Source organism: Notechis scutatus, chromosome 13, assembly GCF_049901735.1.
Source record: "Notechis scutatus isolate UNSWTSFEM ecotype Mainland chromosome 13, rNotScu1.2, whole genome shotgun sequence".
In the NCBI taxonomy this organism is placed as follows: Eukaryota; Metazoa; Chordata; class Lepidosauria; order Squamata; family Elapidae; genus Notechis; species Notechis scutatus.
The window spans coordinates 10039785-10054826 of record NC_142021.1 but is presented as its reverse complement, the minus strand read 5'-3'; the positions used below and the strand labels follow the sequence as shown (position 1 = coordinate 10054826).

At 43.4% G+C, this 15042-nt stretch overlaps 1 protein-coding gene and 1 long non-coding RNA gene across 10 annotated transcripts in view; both read right to left on the bottom strand.

The window, feature by feature from the left end:
* RIMBP2 (RIMS binding protein 2) overlaps positions 1-3801 on the bottom strand; it is a 55065-nt gene extending 51264 nt beyond the window's left edge. For 8 of the 9 annotated variants that reach the window (XM_087942975.1, XM_087942967.1, XM_087942968.1 and 5 more), the window contains exons 1-2: positions 3675-3795; positions 1007-1111 (exon numbers count right to left, since the gene is read on the bottom strand). In XM_087942975.1, coding sequence (XP_087799101.1) covers positions 1007-1108 — 102 coding nt within the window. In that variant the 5' untranslated portion in view covers positions 1109-1111; positions 3675-3795. Of the gene's footprint in view, positions 1-1006; positions 1112-3674 lie in introns of all 9 variants that reach the window. The other variant, XM_087942974.1, reaches the window with a different exon arrangement.
* Positions 3802-5452: 1651 nt separating this feature from the next.
* The window catches only part of LOC148129620 (uncharacterized), a 36328-nt gene continuing 26738 nt past the window's right edge, over positions 5453-15042 (bottom strand). Inside the window, exon 3 of the long non-coding RNA XR_015745281.1 lies at positions 5453-5524. This is a non-coding gene — a long non-coding RNA (uncharacterized LOC148129620). The remainder of the gene's footprint in view (positions 5525-15042) is intronic.

The following is a 15042-nucleotide window of genomic DNA, read 5'->3' as shown; positions in this document are numbered from 1 at the left end:
TGTTTTTTGGCAGACTTGAAAAAACTTGGCAAGGCTCTTTCTTGTCAGAGCTAATTAGTTGGAAGCAACCTTTTATGCCAGCCTCAAGATATCTTCACCCCTAACTATCAAGATATCTTCACCCCTAACTATTGCTTATTTGTTGCTATGCTCTTTTCCTCTCTTTCGGCTGTCATGAAACGGTGGGAGGGGGGAATCTTGGAGGAAGAAGGCAGGAGGTGTTTTGCATTCCTTTGCTGGGTTAAGAAAGGGAGGGGGATTCTTTGTTTTAACTTTCCATTTCTTCGCTAGCCTCTGTCCTTTTTCTGCGCAGCTGCGAACTTTATCAAAATATGTCAAGGTCACTGACAGTAGCCTCATCATCACCTGGAGATGACCACATGATCCTATTCAGAAGTTTTAATTGGAAGAATCATTTGATCTTTGGAGGGGGGAGCAATTCTATCCCTTTGTATATGCATTTTACCCGCCAATATCTCAGTTTTGGAATTGATTCTGTTGCTACCATTCAATTTCCAGTAAAAGAATAATTCTGCTCTACACCATGGAGTCTGAGTATTTCTTTCTTGGGATTTAGAAGGAGCACGGTCTGACATTATTCCGAAACTGAGATATCTGTGAAGAAGCAGGATTTTTAGCTGAAACATAAAAAGGTTATAGTGCTGCCTTTGTCTCGTGTTTGCTCTCTTGGAACCAGGTTTGGGTCAGAACAGCAGTTAGGACGAAGATTTGATTGGACCATGTGATGGACTGATGGACGCAGGGGGATGGATCTTGGATTTCTCTTTTGGGAAGGGAAAACCCAGAACTCTCAGATTCGGGTTTTCCCCAATGTGCCAATAGGACGACTCTAATCGATGGAACTTTGAGGAATTGATTGTCTCGGAGTTTATTGGCTTGGAGTTGGTTAGTTGGAATGCGGACACCAGATTGTCTTTTTCATTCTCTGCAGCAATTTCTACCTTTCTGTTGGCTACTGGGGGATCCCGCCTGGCCCTTCTCTTACCTTTTGCAACAGTTCAATTTCCTTCTGTTTTGAGTTGAGAATAGCCAAGGCCTGTTCATGCTCTAGTTCCAGCTGTTGCCGCCGTTCAGCAGCCTCTCGCATATGCTGGAAAGACAAGAGGGAGGAAGACAACCACTGCAGATGAAGCAAGCAAGGCGTAGGGACTCCTTGACTTACAAACAGAATTTCCATGGCTAAGCAAGACTGTTTGTTAAGGGTTAGGGCCCTTAAGACAGAGGTCTCCAAACTTGGCAACTTTAAGATTTGTGGACTTCAACTCCCAGAATTCTTCAGCCAGCTTTGCTGGCTGGAGAATTCTGGGAGTTGAAGTCCACAAGTCTTAAAGTTGCCAAGATTGGAGACCTCTGAATAGAAGAAGCTTTTCCAATAAAATTAAAACTCAAGGACATTCCAAGGCTGCTTGGATTTGCCACAGTTCTGAAGTAGTGGTACTTAGACTGTGGTCCATAAAGCAGAGCTGGCTGGAGAATTCTGGGAGTTGAAGTCCACAAGTCTTAAAGTTGCCAAGATTGGAGACCTCTGAATAGAAGAAGCTTTTCCAATAAAATTAAAACTCAAGGACATTCCAAGGCTGCTTGGATTTGCCACAGTTCTGAAGTAGTGGTACTTAGACTGTGGTCCATAAAGCAGAGCTGGCTGGAGAATTCTGGGAGTTGAAGTCCACAAGTCTTAAAGTTGCCAAGATTGGAGACCTCTGCCTTAAGAGTTAGAGGCGTGCTTGATTTTATGATTCGGCCATGGCTGTCCAGCAAATCCCTCCGACTGTTTTAAGTGAATCAAATGCTTGTTAAGAGAATCTGGCTTCTAACCTTGATTTTGCTGATCTCTGTAAGGACCTGCCAAAGCTATTGTCTTGGGAAAGCAGGACTCCCGAAACAATTTGAATTTGAAAAGGAACTTTTACTGAGAGAAAGGGGCTGCAGGGAAGTCAGGTGGAGTCTGAAAATCGATGCACGAAGCTCATTTTTCCCTTCAACCCCCCCACCCCATGTCCACCGGTGGCCAATAGGATGCCACCAAGGTGTTTTGAGAACTCTGAGATTGGATGGGGATAATAGGCTTTCCTTGAGTAACAGGCTGGAATTGCCTGAGAGGGAGAATCTGTGCAGGTGGCGCATTCCCCCTCCCTAATTCCCAAGCGGCTGTCCCAAAAAGTGCTTTTTTCAAGAGGCAACTGGATTTCCTGGTTTTTCTTTGAAGACATTTTGCTTCTCATCCAAGAAGCTTCTTCAGCTCTGACTTGGAGGAGAAGCGAAATGCCTTCAAAGAAAAGCCAGGAAGTCCAGTTGCCTCTTGAAAAAGCACCTTTAGGACAACCATGACCTGGAGGACTGAGAACCTCCATAGACACCCCCAAATGGTTACAGCAAAAGTGAAAATATGCAAAGTCTTTGTCATGCCTCTGTCAGCTGACAGGGAGTGGGAGTGTGGCTCTGTTGGCTGTGGAGGAAACTGGGGAAGGGCAAAGTCCAGCTGGGCAGAGCAGGGAAGAGGTAGAACAAGGGAAAGGGAGTTCAGAGGATGAACCAGGCCCGCCCGCTCTTCATCCTAGGGCACGCAGGGAAGAATGGAGAAGGGAACAACATGGGTTGCGTGGCTTACGGGGAGGAAAGGGCCCTGGTTCCCTTCATTCGGCACACCTGGGAAGAGAGTTTAAAAGAGATGCATGCTGAGTGCTGCATCTGCTGGGAACAAACGTGAGTTTATCTTGTGTTGACTTTGGCTATCTGTGTTCCTGGCATCCTCCCAACCGTGTTGAGTTATTGCTGTGCCTTCACACCTGGAATTCCTTCTCTTGCCCTGCCAGACTAATTACCTCCTCTTGCCTTGATTGGACTTATAGTTACAGTTTTTGCTGACCATGTTTTGGACTTGATTCTCTGCAGCCAAAGGCTGATCCTAGGAGAGTTTTTCTCCAGTCCAGAAGGTAACCAGGACGTTGGGGGCAAAGTTGGAGCTAATAAAGGGACTCCTACTGATTATTTGACTGTGTTGCCTTTGTGCCACGCCCTGGGTCATCACAGTCTTCAACACATGAAGCTACCCCTCACTCCCCTTCAGAATGGCAGCTTGACAGTCTGAAATAGTGATCGTGTGACCCCTGGACACTGAGACCCTCATAAACATACAGGTAAAAATCAAGGTCTCCTCTATCCAGCCATGTCTGACTTCAGGGGACAGTGTTCGGCTCAGTTTCTTGGCCGAGGGAGCCAGTGTTGTCCTTTCTGTGGTGATGTGGCTTTATGCCAAGGCACACGAAATGCTATTACTTTCCCACGGAAGTGGTACCTATTTATCTACTCTCTTTCACATGCTTTCAAACTGCTAGGTGGGCAGGAGATGGAGCAAGGAATGGGAGCTCACCCCATATACATGACGCCCGGGTCTCAAATCCTTTCCAGCTGGCAAGCTCAGCGTCTTTAACCGCCGAGCCATCGTGCCCTCTCATAAATACAGGTGGTTGCCCAATGCCCAAATTTTGATCACATGATTGTGAGGATCATTTGAAGTACAAGGATTGGTTGCTTTTCTTTTTCAGTGCCATTATAACTTTGACCAGTTGCTAATTGAATGGTTTGTAAGTCGAGGATGGCCTGTACTTCCTTCTACGAGGTTGCAAAGTTCTTGGTAGCAATATTCAACCTACCTTTAGGACTTGCTCTAAGTTCTCCAGTTTGGCTTGGAGATGGTGTTTCCCCCAGAGAGCCAAATCTCGTTCTTTGGTTACTACAGCAAGGACTTCTGTGAGCTGGTCATCGTTGTTTTACACCTTGAAAGCAAACAGGAAGGGAGGGGGGGAAATGAGGGTAAAAACCACTTTCCATACTCAATATTCCTGCCCACAGAAAAAGAAGGTGATCAATGGTTTCAGAGTAAGACTCCTTCTATTATTCATCCCCTAACCATAGAAGATATCGGAAGTTCTAGTGGTTTTATAGATTTTAAGGTGAGAGTCACAAAAGACAACGCCCCGATCAAGGAACTAACATCTCAGGGAAACAATCAAAAAGTAAACAATGACCTAATCAAGGAATCGCCAAGAATACTCCTACCAACACTGATAGGGAAAGCAGTTGCATAGAAACAGAGAGCAAACCCCACTCCCTTCTAGCCCTGATGATGTTACCTAGTTGGGTAATGAAATGTCTGTAAAGCACCCAGTTCATAGAGCACCAAGGATGACATCCTCCTCCTCCTCCTCCTCCCAAACCCCACTCCTTTCTAGCACTCAGGATATTATCTAATTTGGCAACCATTCTCAGATAGCATCAAGGACCTCACAGTTGTTCTCCTCCCCCCTCTCCCCTCCCCGCTCCTCCTCCTTGTTCTCCCTCATCTTTCTTCTCCACTCCACAAAGCCCCCCTCCCTTCTAGCACTGATGATGTTGCCCTGTTGGGCAATGAAACATCTGCAAGAAAACAATCAATCTCAGATGGCATCAAAGACCTCACAGTCCTCCTCCTCCTCCTTCTCCTCCTCTTCCTCCTCCTCCTCTTTCTTCTCCACTCTGCAAACCCCCATCCTTTCTAGCACTGATGATGTTAGCCAACCAAGCTCAGAAAGCAGCGAGGACCCCACAAATGAGAAATGAAAGAGATCCAGATAGACGTTGGTCCAAGGATGCTAGTTAGCCCCTGTATTTGGCTCTGGCAGTGTGTTGTGGTTAGCCGGCAGCAGGTATAGACGGCTGAGGAGAGCAAGGACTCAGATGAGAGGCCAGGGCCATTACGGAGTGGACTGCTGCCTTCAGAGATTGTGGGGGTTGGCAGCAGCGATGAGGAAGTTACTGAGGAGCCTGTGCCAAGTGCATGCAGGGATGCACGAAGGAAAGAGCAGCTGCAGCAGCACGGGCAACTCGGGAGTAAGGCTGCAAGGTAATGGCCCCTCCTTCAAGAAGATAAAAGCCAGCTGTGAATTGTACGTTCTTTGCAGGAAGCAAAGTCGTTTTGAAACTCAGCCTCGTGGACATTGCAGTATCTTAAGTTGATATTTGAAGACTCTTGTGTTGTGAAATATTTCTTATCTGTGATTCTTGGCAGCCTCACACAGTTTTGGCGAGGCTTATGCTTATCAAAGTTAATTAGTTTGCAGCAGCCTTTTAACCGGGGATTCGTAAGAATCATTAAAAGGTTTCTGTTCCCTTTGGTCCGTGTTTGTTTTATTGGACAAGGGTTTGGGTCAGAACACAGTGACATTTGGTGGTGAAAGATGAGCCTGGCAGCATTTGGGCATCACAGAATTAAATTCACCAACCAAGAAGAAGAGAACAATGCAACGTGCCATCATCCTTCCAAAATTTTCAGGGCTTGGTTGCAGCCTTAAGCCAATTCAAATAAATTTGCCTCTGATTTTAAGGGATAGCCCCTTCCTTTAACTTAAAAGTAAATCCTCCTCTTGCAAATTCCCTAGTTGTACTGTAATACCTTGGGTGATACGCTTGCATATTGGAAGTTCAGAGGGTCCTTTCCATCCCCAACATTTTTCAGTTCATTTTCCTGCAAGGAAAGGAAAGAGAGGGACTCAAGCATTGCAGTGGTGTTTCGTTCAAATGTTGCCATTCAGGTTGGATGCTGCTGGGATAAAATGGAAAATACCACGTAAAGGTGGACTTATTAAAAAAAGAAGCAAGGAAATTTTGGTGACAAATCCAGATGTGGTTAGAAAAAAAATATGGTTGGACAACGTATAGAATTTAAACCAGAAATATTTCTATTAGGAATTATAATAGATGGTTATAGTAAAGGGTCAATATACCTAATATTACATATTCTGACGGCAGTGAGAATGGTATATGTCCAGCAATGGAAAAGTGAAAACACTTCTTTAGAAAAGGAGACAATAAAGAAGATATTAATTTGCGCAGAATCGGACAGATAAAAGTCAGAATTAAAAAACAAACAAAGGGGAGACAGAATATTATGACCCATGGAACAGATATTATCAATGGCTGAAATTAAGAGGTGGGAGTCGGAACACAAAATAATTAGACTAAGTAGACCTGGAATAAGATATTATTATATGTATTAGAATGAGTATGTTGGTCAAAAATAATTGTACAAGACTAGCAATGTATAAGTACTATATATGTCTTTCACTTTGGTGTACATGGTGAAGAAAATGCCAGGATGGTCACACTGTGTTAGATATACCTATATGTAAATAATAAAAAAATATTTTAAAAAATGCCATGTAAAGAAATGGAGGATTTTATTCCTTTATTTATTTGCATCCCACCTTTATTATTTTTACATATGACTCAACATATTCAACACACTTTCCTCCTATTTTCTCCACAACAACAGCCCAGTGAGGTGGGTTAGGCTGATACAGAGAGGGACTGGCCCAAAGTCACCCAGATTGCTTTCAAGCTAAGGTAGGACAAGAACTCCCAGTCTCCTGGTGATTGGCACCCAACTGATTTTCAAAACTAAGGCAGGACTAGAACTCACCGTCTCCTGGTGATTGGCCCAAAGTCACCCAGCTGGCTTGCAAAGCTAAAGCAGAACTAGAACTCACCATCTCCTGGTAATTGGCCCAAAGTCACCCAGATGGTTTTCATGGCTTAGGCAGGACCAGAACTCACCATCTCCTGGTGATTGGCCCAAAATCACCCAGCCAGCTTTCATGCCTAAAACGAGACTTGAACCCACTGCCTCCTTGTTTCATGGCTAAGTGGGACTGGGCTAAGACTCATGGTCTGCTGGTCATTGGCGCAAAGGGATTCCTTTAACAAGTGCAACGATTCGCTGAATGACTGTGGCAAAAGGCCTGACTAATCTTGCCTTGCTTAGAAATTCTAGTTCCAGTTGTGGTCCTTAGTTGAGGACTACCTGTACAAAAGGATCTGAGGCAGAATCTCCCAAGAGCTGTGCCTTCTGCATCTCCTCCAAGATATCTATCTTTAATAAAGCATCCGTGAGATAAAAGCAATTCATCAAAAATGCAGTCTCCCGACCCTCCCTCCTTCCCTCTTTCTGCCTTGCAGCGCTCCTGCTTAATAAGAAACCAGTGCATTGAACTGTTACAACTAGCTAATATCCTGTGATCTCCGACAGGAAGAATGCAAAACAACAACAACAAACAAACAAAAAAACAGGATAGAACAAATGTGGTTTTTTTGGGGGGTGTTAAATAGAACAAGTTGCCTTTTAATTGAGTTTTGTGTTTTTAGGGGGAGAGCCAAGCCAGCCTCTCTTCCAGGCCTGGAAATAAATGCAATTTAAAAACAACACAGCGAGAGGAATAAAAATCTTTCGGGGAGGACATGGCCACCAGTAAGCCAAAAAAAGAAAAAGGAAAAGGAAAAGAAATTCAACCCACTGTTGTTTCTGAAGCCAGATTCTGTATCGCCTGGAGTCAAGCATCTCTTTTTGAATGTTTTATTTAGTTCACACGTCCTTGATGTATTTTGTTTCGTAGTTGAGAACACAGAAATGAATGAACCAAAAAACGTAGGCCAAGGGGGAGGGGGGAAAGTTATGTAAATGCCAGAGACCTTAAAATAAGCCAACTCAACAAAGAAAGGAAGGCAGCGTCAGGTTGAAGTCGAACCGCACCAGAATGGGCAAACATCTGGAGAGTTGAACCAAACTCTGCGTAGTCTTCTTTCCTTTCATCTGCCTTTCTGAATAATTTGCCACTGTGGGGTCCTTGGTGCTCTTGGAGCTTGGTGGTTTTCTTGCAGATGTTTCATCATTGCCTTGATGTTATCTAATTGGGTAATGAAACATCTGCAAACAAATAACCAAGCTCAGAGACCACTGAAATCCCCACAACTCTCCTCCTCCTCCTGCTCCTTCTCCTCCTCCATCCTCACTCACTTTTAGCACTGAGTATATTATCTAGTTGGGTAATGAAGTCTGCAAATCACCAACCAAACTCAGAAAGCACCAATAACCCCCCCTCCTCATCCTCCTCTTACTGTTACTCTTCCTCTTCCTCAAACCTCACTCCCTTCTAGCATGATATAAACATACACACAATGGAGCGAGTCCAGAAGTATTTTACCAGAAGAAGATTACATTCCTCTGTTCAGAATACCCACAGCACCAGACTTGAGATTCTAGACTTAGACAACCTTGAACTACTTTAGCTTTTTCTAGGATCTTCTGTTGAGTTGGTTCACCAACTCTACCAAAGGAACCTGATCTTAAATTTCTCTTTTAAATAGTGGTGATGACATACCTGGATTTGGGGGAACCTGCAAAATGTGGTGCCAGGCCATCAAAAGGCAAGGAACCAGGGACATCCAGAAAGTGCCAGCTGTTAAAAGCCCAGGGAGGGTTCAGCTCAACCCTCCAAGATGGTTTTATTTTCCTCCCTTATGTATGACAGTTCAGAAACCATCTGCATTTTAAATAGCTCCATTCCACGATTAGATTCTTTCTTTCTTTTTAAAGATGCAAATTAAAACATGTCCTAATAAAAGAGTACCAACACTGCAACCGATTGGAGTTTGTTCTTTAATGATAGCCTGAGAGCAGAGCATTTGATATGCAAAGGGTAAAAATAGCCACGAAGGAAATAAACAAACTGCCTATCTAAGATTCAGAGCCACTGGCTCTTTGAACAGCAAGAGTTTTCTGCAATCAGAGTTCCTGGCAGGAAACGTTTAAAGTACCATCAAACAGACCACCAGGTGGGCACATTCAAGGCTATCTAGGATATGCACCAAAAGACCGATCCAAGAGACTGACTAACCAGCATACCATTTCTCAGAGCATCTATCCAGATGTGTTTGGGACCTCGTGAATCCAGATAGAATAAACATCCATTTCAATTTCATCACCCCCTGCAGTAACTTCCATCATTTAGCTATGCCTTCCCTCTGTCAGCCTGTATCCCTTGAATAGAATAGAATATCAGAGTTGGAAGGGACCTTGGAGGTCTTCTAGTCCAACCGCCTGCTTAGGCAAAGGAAACCCTACACCACTTCAGACAAATGGTTATCCAACCTTTTAAAAAACTTCCAGTGTTGGAGAATTCACAATTTCTGGAGACAAATTATTCCACTGATTAATTGTTCTAACTGTCAGGAAATTTCTTAATTCTAGGTTGCTTCTCTCCTTGATTAGTTTCCACCCATTGCTTCTTATCCTGCTTTCTGGTGCTTTGGAGAATAGCTTGACTCCCTCTTCTTTGGGGCAGCCCCTGAGATATTGGAAGACTGCTCTCCTGTCTCTCCTAGTTATGTATCACCCCTAGGATGGGTGATACATAATTGTACTTCTTAGGGAAATCAACATCCTTCATGGGGAAAGCCAGTTGAGTCTAGTGGTTAAGACCCCAGGCTAGAAACTGGGAGACTGGGAGTTCTAGTCCCGCCTTAACCAGCTAGGTGACTTTGCACCAATCACCCAGAGAAAATGAGTTCTAGTCCTTCCTTGGGCGTGAAAGAGTGACTTTGGGCCAACCACTAGGAGACTGTGGGTTCTAGTCCCACCTTAGGTGTGAAAGCCAACTGGAGATGCCAACTGGGAGATGCTGAGCTCTAGTCTAGTAAGTGCTACTCTCCAAAGCACCTGAAGGCAGGACAAGAAGCAATGGATGGAAAACCAAACAAGGAAAGAAGCAACCTAGAACTGAGGAGGAATTTCCTGACAGTTAGAACAATTAATCAGTGGAACAACTTGCCTCCAGAAGTTGTAAATGTTCCAACACTGGAAGTCTGTAAGAAGAGACTGGACAGCCATTTGTGTGACGTGGTGTAGGGTTTCCTGCCTAAGCAGGGGGTTGGACTAGAAGACCTCCAAGGTACCTTCTATTCTATTCTATTCTATTCTATTCTATTCTATTCTATTCTATTCTATTCTATTCTATTCTATTCTATTCTATTCTATTCTATTCTATTCCATTCCATTCCATTCCATTCTATTCTATTCCATTCCATTCTATTTTCCATTCCATTCCATTCCATTCCATTCCATTCCATTCCATTCCATTCTATTCTATTCTATTCTATTCTATTCTATTCTATTCTATTCTATTCTATTCTATTCTATTCCTTCTTTAGACATGAGATCTAGTTACTAAATTAATCCCTTCTCTGATTTCAGGCATCGAAGGCATGAATTAGCCAGATATTGCTACCTGCCGTAACACGTCTAAAGGTAGACAATTCCATACAGATGTCCTTTTGCCTTCTCATTAAACTTCCCAAAGAATTTGGGGATTTCAAGGGCCAAAGACTTGAATTAAATATGTCAGGTTAGACACCACCAATCTGGTTCCCTTCAGTTACCCTGGGCTGCAGTTGTATCCCAGGGGATTCCTTCCACTGCTAATCCAATCTATTTAATGAAACTGATGAAAAGTAGAGTAAGTGGGAAGCTGACGGCAATCCAAAATGAAAAATTGGAGATGCCCTCTACTTCACATATATCCTCCTAACGGGAAGAGGGTGGACTCTTTCTTATCTGCAGAACTACATCCCAAAGGGTGTATAAAACACATAGAAGAGATATATTACCACAAATGTATCTCCTCTGGTTCTTTTTAATCAACTTCCTGACATTCCCATAGCTTTCTACCTTGCGACAAATGAACATTTGTCTCAGCTTGACAAATGAATAACTATACTTATTATTGAGAAAATCCTTTAAATTTTAAACACTTGGTAGATGTTAAACTGGGTTAACCTACAAGTTGATATTAATTAGATAGCATGCAGAGGGCACACTTTTTTAAAAAAAAATTAGAGTAGAGTAGGAAGCACCCTTTTCAACTCCCTTCTTCCCTGCAGGAATTAAAATAGGGGAAATCCCTCAAAGACAGTAACTTGACTTTTTTCTTTCTGTTTCATAATACATTTGCCCATAAAGATGACAGAATTATAATAAGTGATAAGGAAATACAAAAGGGTGGATGTGCATTCTTCTATCCAAAGGCAAGCTTGTTGGTCAACTTACAATGATCATTGTTCTTAAAGATGCTCAGCCACTCCCAACATTTGACAGTGCTGGACATTAGACATTAGAGAACTAGAATCTTAGGTCACCCCACAATTGTAAGCTGAAATGCTAGATGGGGAGGAAATGCATTTTTATAGAAAAATCTTAACTGAAGTCCCTCTCCCTCTTACTTTTTTTATTTTTAATCTTCTATAAGGAGATGTTTCCTACAGGCATCAAGAAAGCTGGGGCAGAATGAATTTAAGCTTTTTGTGAGACCAGATGAAGCAGGCTCCCTTACAAGATGGGTGTTGGTGTTAGTGTTGGTGCTGATAGAGGAGGAGGAGGAGGAGGAGGAGGAGGAGGAGAAGGAGAAAGAGGAGGAGGGGAGGAGGAGGAGGAGGAGGGAGGAGGAGGAGGAGGAGGAGGAGGAGGAGGAGGAGAAGAAGAAGAAGAAGAAGAAGAAGAAGAAGAAGAAGAAGAAGAAGAAGAAGAAGAAGAAGAAGAAGAAGAAGAAGAAGAAGAAGAAGAAGAAGAAGAAGAAGAAGCATAAGAAGAAAATGAGTGAAAACTCCACCTGTGAATCTACAGAGGTTGACACAGTAACCAGATCCAAATCAACCAAAAGAAGGAAACAGCTTGGCTTTAAACCCATCCCCTTCACCTTTACTTCTTGCATGGAGGTTGGAATTTTAAAGAGGAAAATCCATTCTCAAAATTTGGCCTGATTGCCATAGGCAAAAAGAGAGGCATAAGAGGTGAGCAAACCTGGAGACGAACAGCCATTGTGAGGACAAACAGCCTCCCGTGTTTAAGGAATTTTGACCCTGTCTTTTAAAGCGGAGGAAATGAAAGTTCTAAAATTAATTTGGAGGATCATCAAGAGCTCAATTTCCCCAGAGATTTACAAAGATTCAATCTTCCAGATCTGGATTGCTTCCTCTAGGGGTTGCTTCCAGCTGCTAAAAGACACAAGTACTCAACTCGTCCTTCATGAAGCTGGCTGAATTTGTCACCTTGGATTGGGGGTGGGGAGGAGAAGACTCGATGAAGTTGGACACCCAACACCCCAACTTGAGAGAACATTCAACGGCCACCCTGGGTGGCATTTGTGTTGCTACGTTAATTATTGCACAGCTAGGGATTAAGTCTTCTAGCTTGGCCTTTACTTAATGAGCAAGCGGTGGGGATCTGGACTCATATTTTAGTAATCAAAGATGTTTTAAAACGTCGTGACAGAGATATATTTAACAAACGCATGCACCGCATGGCGTAGGGACCTCTGCTTTTCTTTCAATATTTTCTTTTCAACCCAAAGATCATCTTGTCAGAAGAAGTTGGTTAAGCTAACACAGCAACCCTTCTCTCCTTTAGCCGTATTCTTGAAGTTGAATTCAATTCTTTCCCAAACTGAAGAAAACCTCTGGACATTTCAACTGAATATGCAGGAAAGCTTGGTGCAAAATCAAAATTTTAGCCACTCCTCAACCCCTGCATGATACTGACCCACCGTAAGGAAGAAACACGTCAATGTTTTATAGAATAGAACAGAATAACAAAGTTGGAAGGGACCTTGGAGGTCTTCTAGCCCTGCCTAGGCAGGAAACGCTACATCGCTTTGGATAAATGGTTGTCCAAAAACTTTTTTTAAAAAGTTGGAGCATTCACAACTTCTGGACGCAAGTTGTTTCACTGGTTGATTGTTCTCACTGTGAGGAAATCTCTCCTTAGTTCTAAGTTGCTTCTCTCCTTGATCAGTTTCCACCCTTGCTTCTTGTCTTGCCCTCAGGTGCTTTGGAGAATAGCTTGACTCCCTCTTCTTTGGGGCAGCCCCTGAGATATTGGAACACTGCTATCATGTCTCCCCTAGTCCTTCATTTCATCAAACTAGACATACCGAGTTCCAGCAACCGTTCTTCCTATGTTTTAGCCTCCAGTCCCCTAATCTTCTTTGTTGCTCTTCTCTGCACTCTTTCTAGAGTCTAAACGTCTTTTTTTACATTGTGGTGACCAAAACTGGATGCAGTATTCTAAGTGTGGTCTTACTAAGGCTTTATAGAGTGGTATTAGTACCTCCTTGATCTTGATAAAATCCCTCTGTTTATGCAGCCTAGGATTATGTTGGCTTTTTTGGCAGCCGCTGCACACTGCTGGCTCATATTTAACTGGTTATAGTTTATCCCCAAGTGAGATTCACAGGTACGGTCAGAGTAGCTTTTCCTTTCAGAATCAGAGCCTTTGAATCTGGGTTAAACTGGTTACATTTTGTGTGCTTGGAGCAAGATTTGCTTAGAGCAGTGATGGCTAACCTTTTCAGCTTGGTGTGTCGAAAATCAGGAAAAAGTGTAGCCTTCCTCGGGTCGTGTGTCACTTCAAGAAATATCAATAATTTGGTTTATGACGGACTGGGCTGGGGTGATCACACAGGGCTGTGAAACTCGTCTCCCTGGTCTCAGGGCTGCAGGTGCAGGATGTGGGGATCGGAAGGCCACCTTACAGGGCTGTGAACCTCATGGATCTCCTTTCCTCCTGTAGCGTTCCTGAGGTAATGAAACTGACAAACCTCAGTTTATGGTGGTTAAAACTGGTTCTCTGCTGCAAAGATCTCGCGGCAGCGGTGACACCACGCCTCCACGCCACAAGCAGGGAGCAGGGATTGGAGCAGAGCACAGGCAGCCTCTAAATGTGCAGGTTTTCCCCAGACCAACAGGCGTGTCAGTCAAAGTGCCTCAGCACGTCACGAGTGACACGCGTGTCATAGGTTAGCCATCACTGGCTTAGAGCTTAAAGCAACAAGCTAGCAACTGGGGGAGAGTGAGTTCTAGTCCAGTTTGAGGCACAAAGCTAGTTGGGCGAGGGTCCAGCTCTCTGAGCCCTAAGAAAAAGATGGCAAGGGCAAACCACTTTAAAAAAAAAACCCTTCCCAAAAATTTGCAGTCGCCAAGAATCAGACATGATTGAATTGACCACTTTGATTAAAGGATGATTAAAAAAAAGAACATAAGTACTGCCTCTGAACTTTGTGCTTGTTGTGGAAAAGAATGAAACTCTGACTTTGGGGTTTACCCATTAGACTGATAGATCTTGATAGGAATGGCTGGTTCATATTATTATGAAAAAAGCCAAAAGTCTTGATTGGGATGTTTGTGCCTTATTTTCCTGTAATAGAGAGGGTCGGGTGTCAGTGCTTCTTTTCCTTTTCTTTTCTTATCTTTCCTCACTTTCCTTCTGCGCCACCACTGATTTTCTATTTACTTTGTATTTTATAATACTTTCTAACTTGGTTGAGTGGAAGAAAAGAAAGAACCCTGTCAACCATTCGTCAAAACAAGTTGATAAGTTTAGATTATCCCTGTTAGCTGTGCAATGTGCCAATATTTATTTATTTGTATTATTTATTTCTTTATTTATTTATTTTGTCGAGCATGTATTAGATAACAGATATAAGTATAAACAAGATTATTAATGAAATGGATATGAATAAAGAGAACATTATGCACGCCCCTTATGCACGCCCCTTACAGACCTCTTAGGAAGTGGGTGAGGTCAACAGTAGACAGTCTAAGGTTAAAGTTTTGGGGGTTTGGGGAAGAAACCACAGAGTCAGGTAGAGTATTCCAGACATTGACCACTCTGTTGCTGAAGACAAAGCAATTTCCTTGTTGAATTCTGGGAATCACGTAGGGGCTGGATCCCTGTTTCTGAGCTGATCTACCACCGCAATGAATGCATTCTACTTTTTATTCCCACAGCCAAGCAAGACGAAGAAGGTGCTGGCAGGACATTGTTGAAAGACGGCAAAGAACACCTCCTCGTAAAGGGCCACAAGAGGAAAGCAAGACATGGAAAGCAATGAAGTTGCAAAACTTACCTGCCCAAATATCCTCCTGAAAGGTGGGCAAGGAGCAACCTCTGAGAGGCGTCGGCGCGGATAACCCAAGAGGAATCAAGAAGGGTGCCAGGAAGTGCTGAATCCTTAAACGGCGGCTTTAAACAATTGCTACGGAAAACCCGTGTCTGGTCTTGTGGCTTTGCTTCTCCACCCAGCTGCCCACATGGTTTCCTCCATATAAACAGCCCCTCCCCTCCCAAGGGTCAGACCTCCTGCTCTGGTGCAGGGTGCC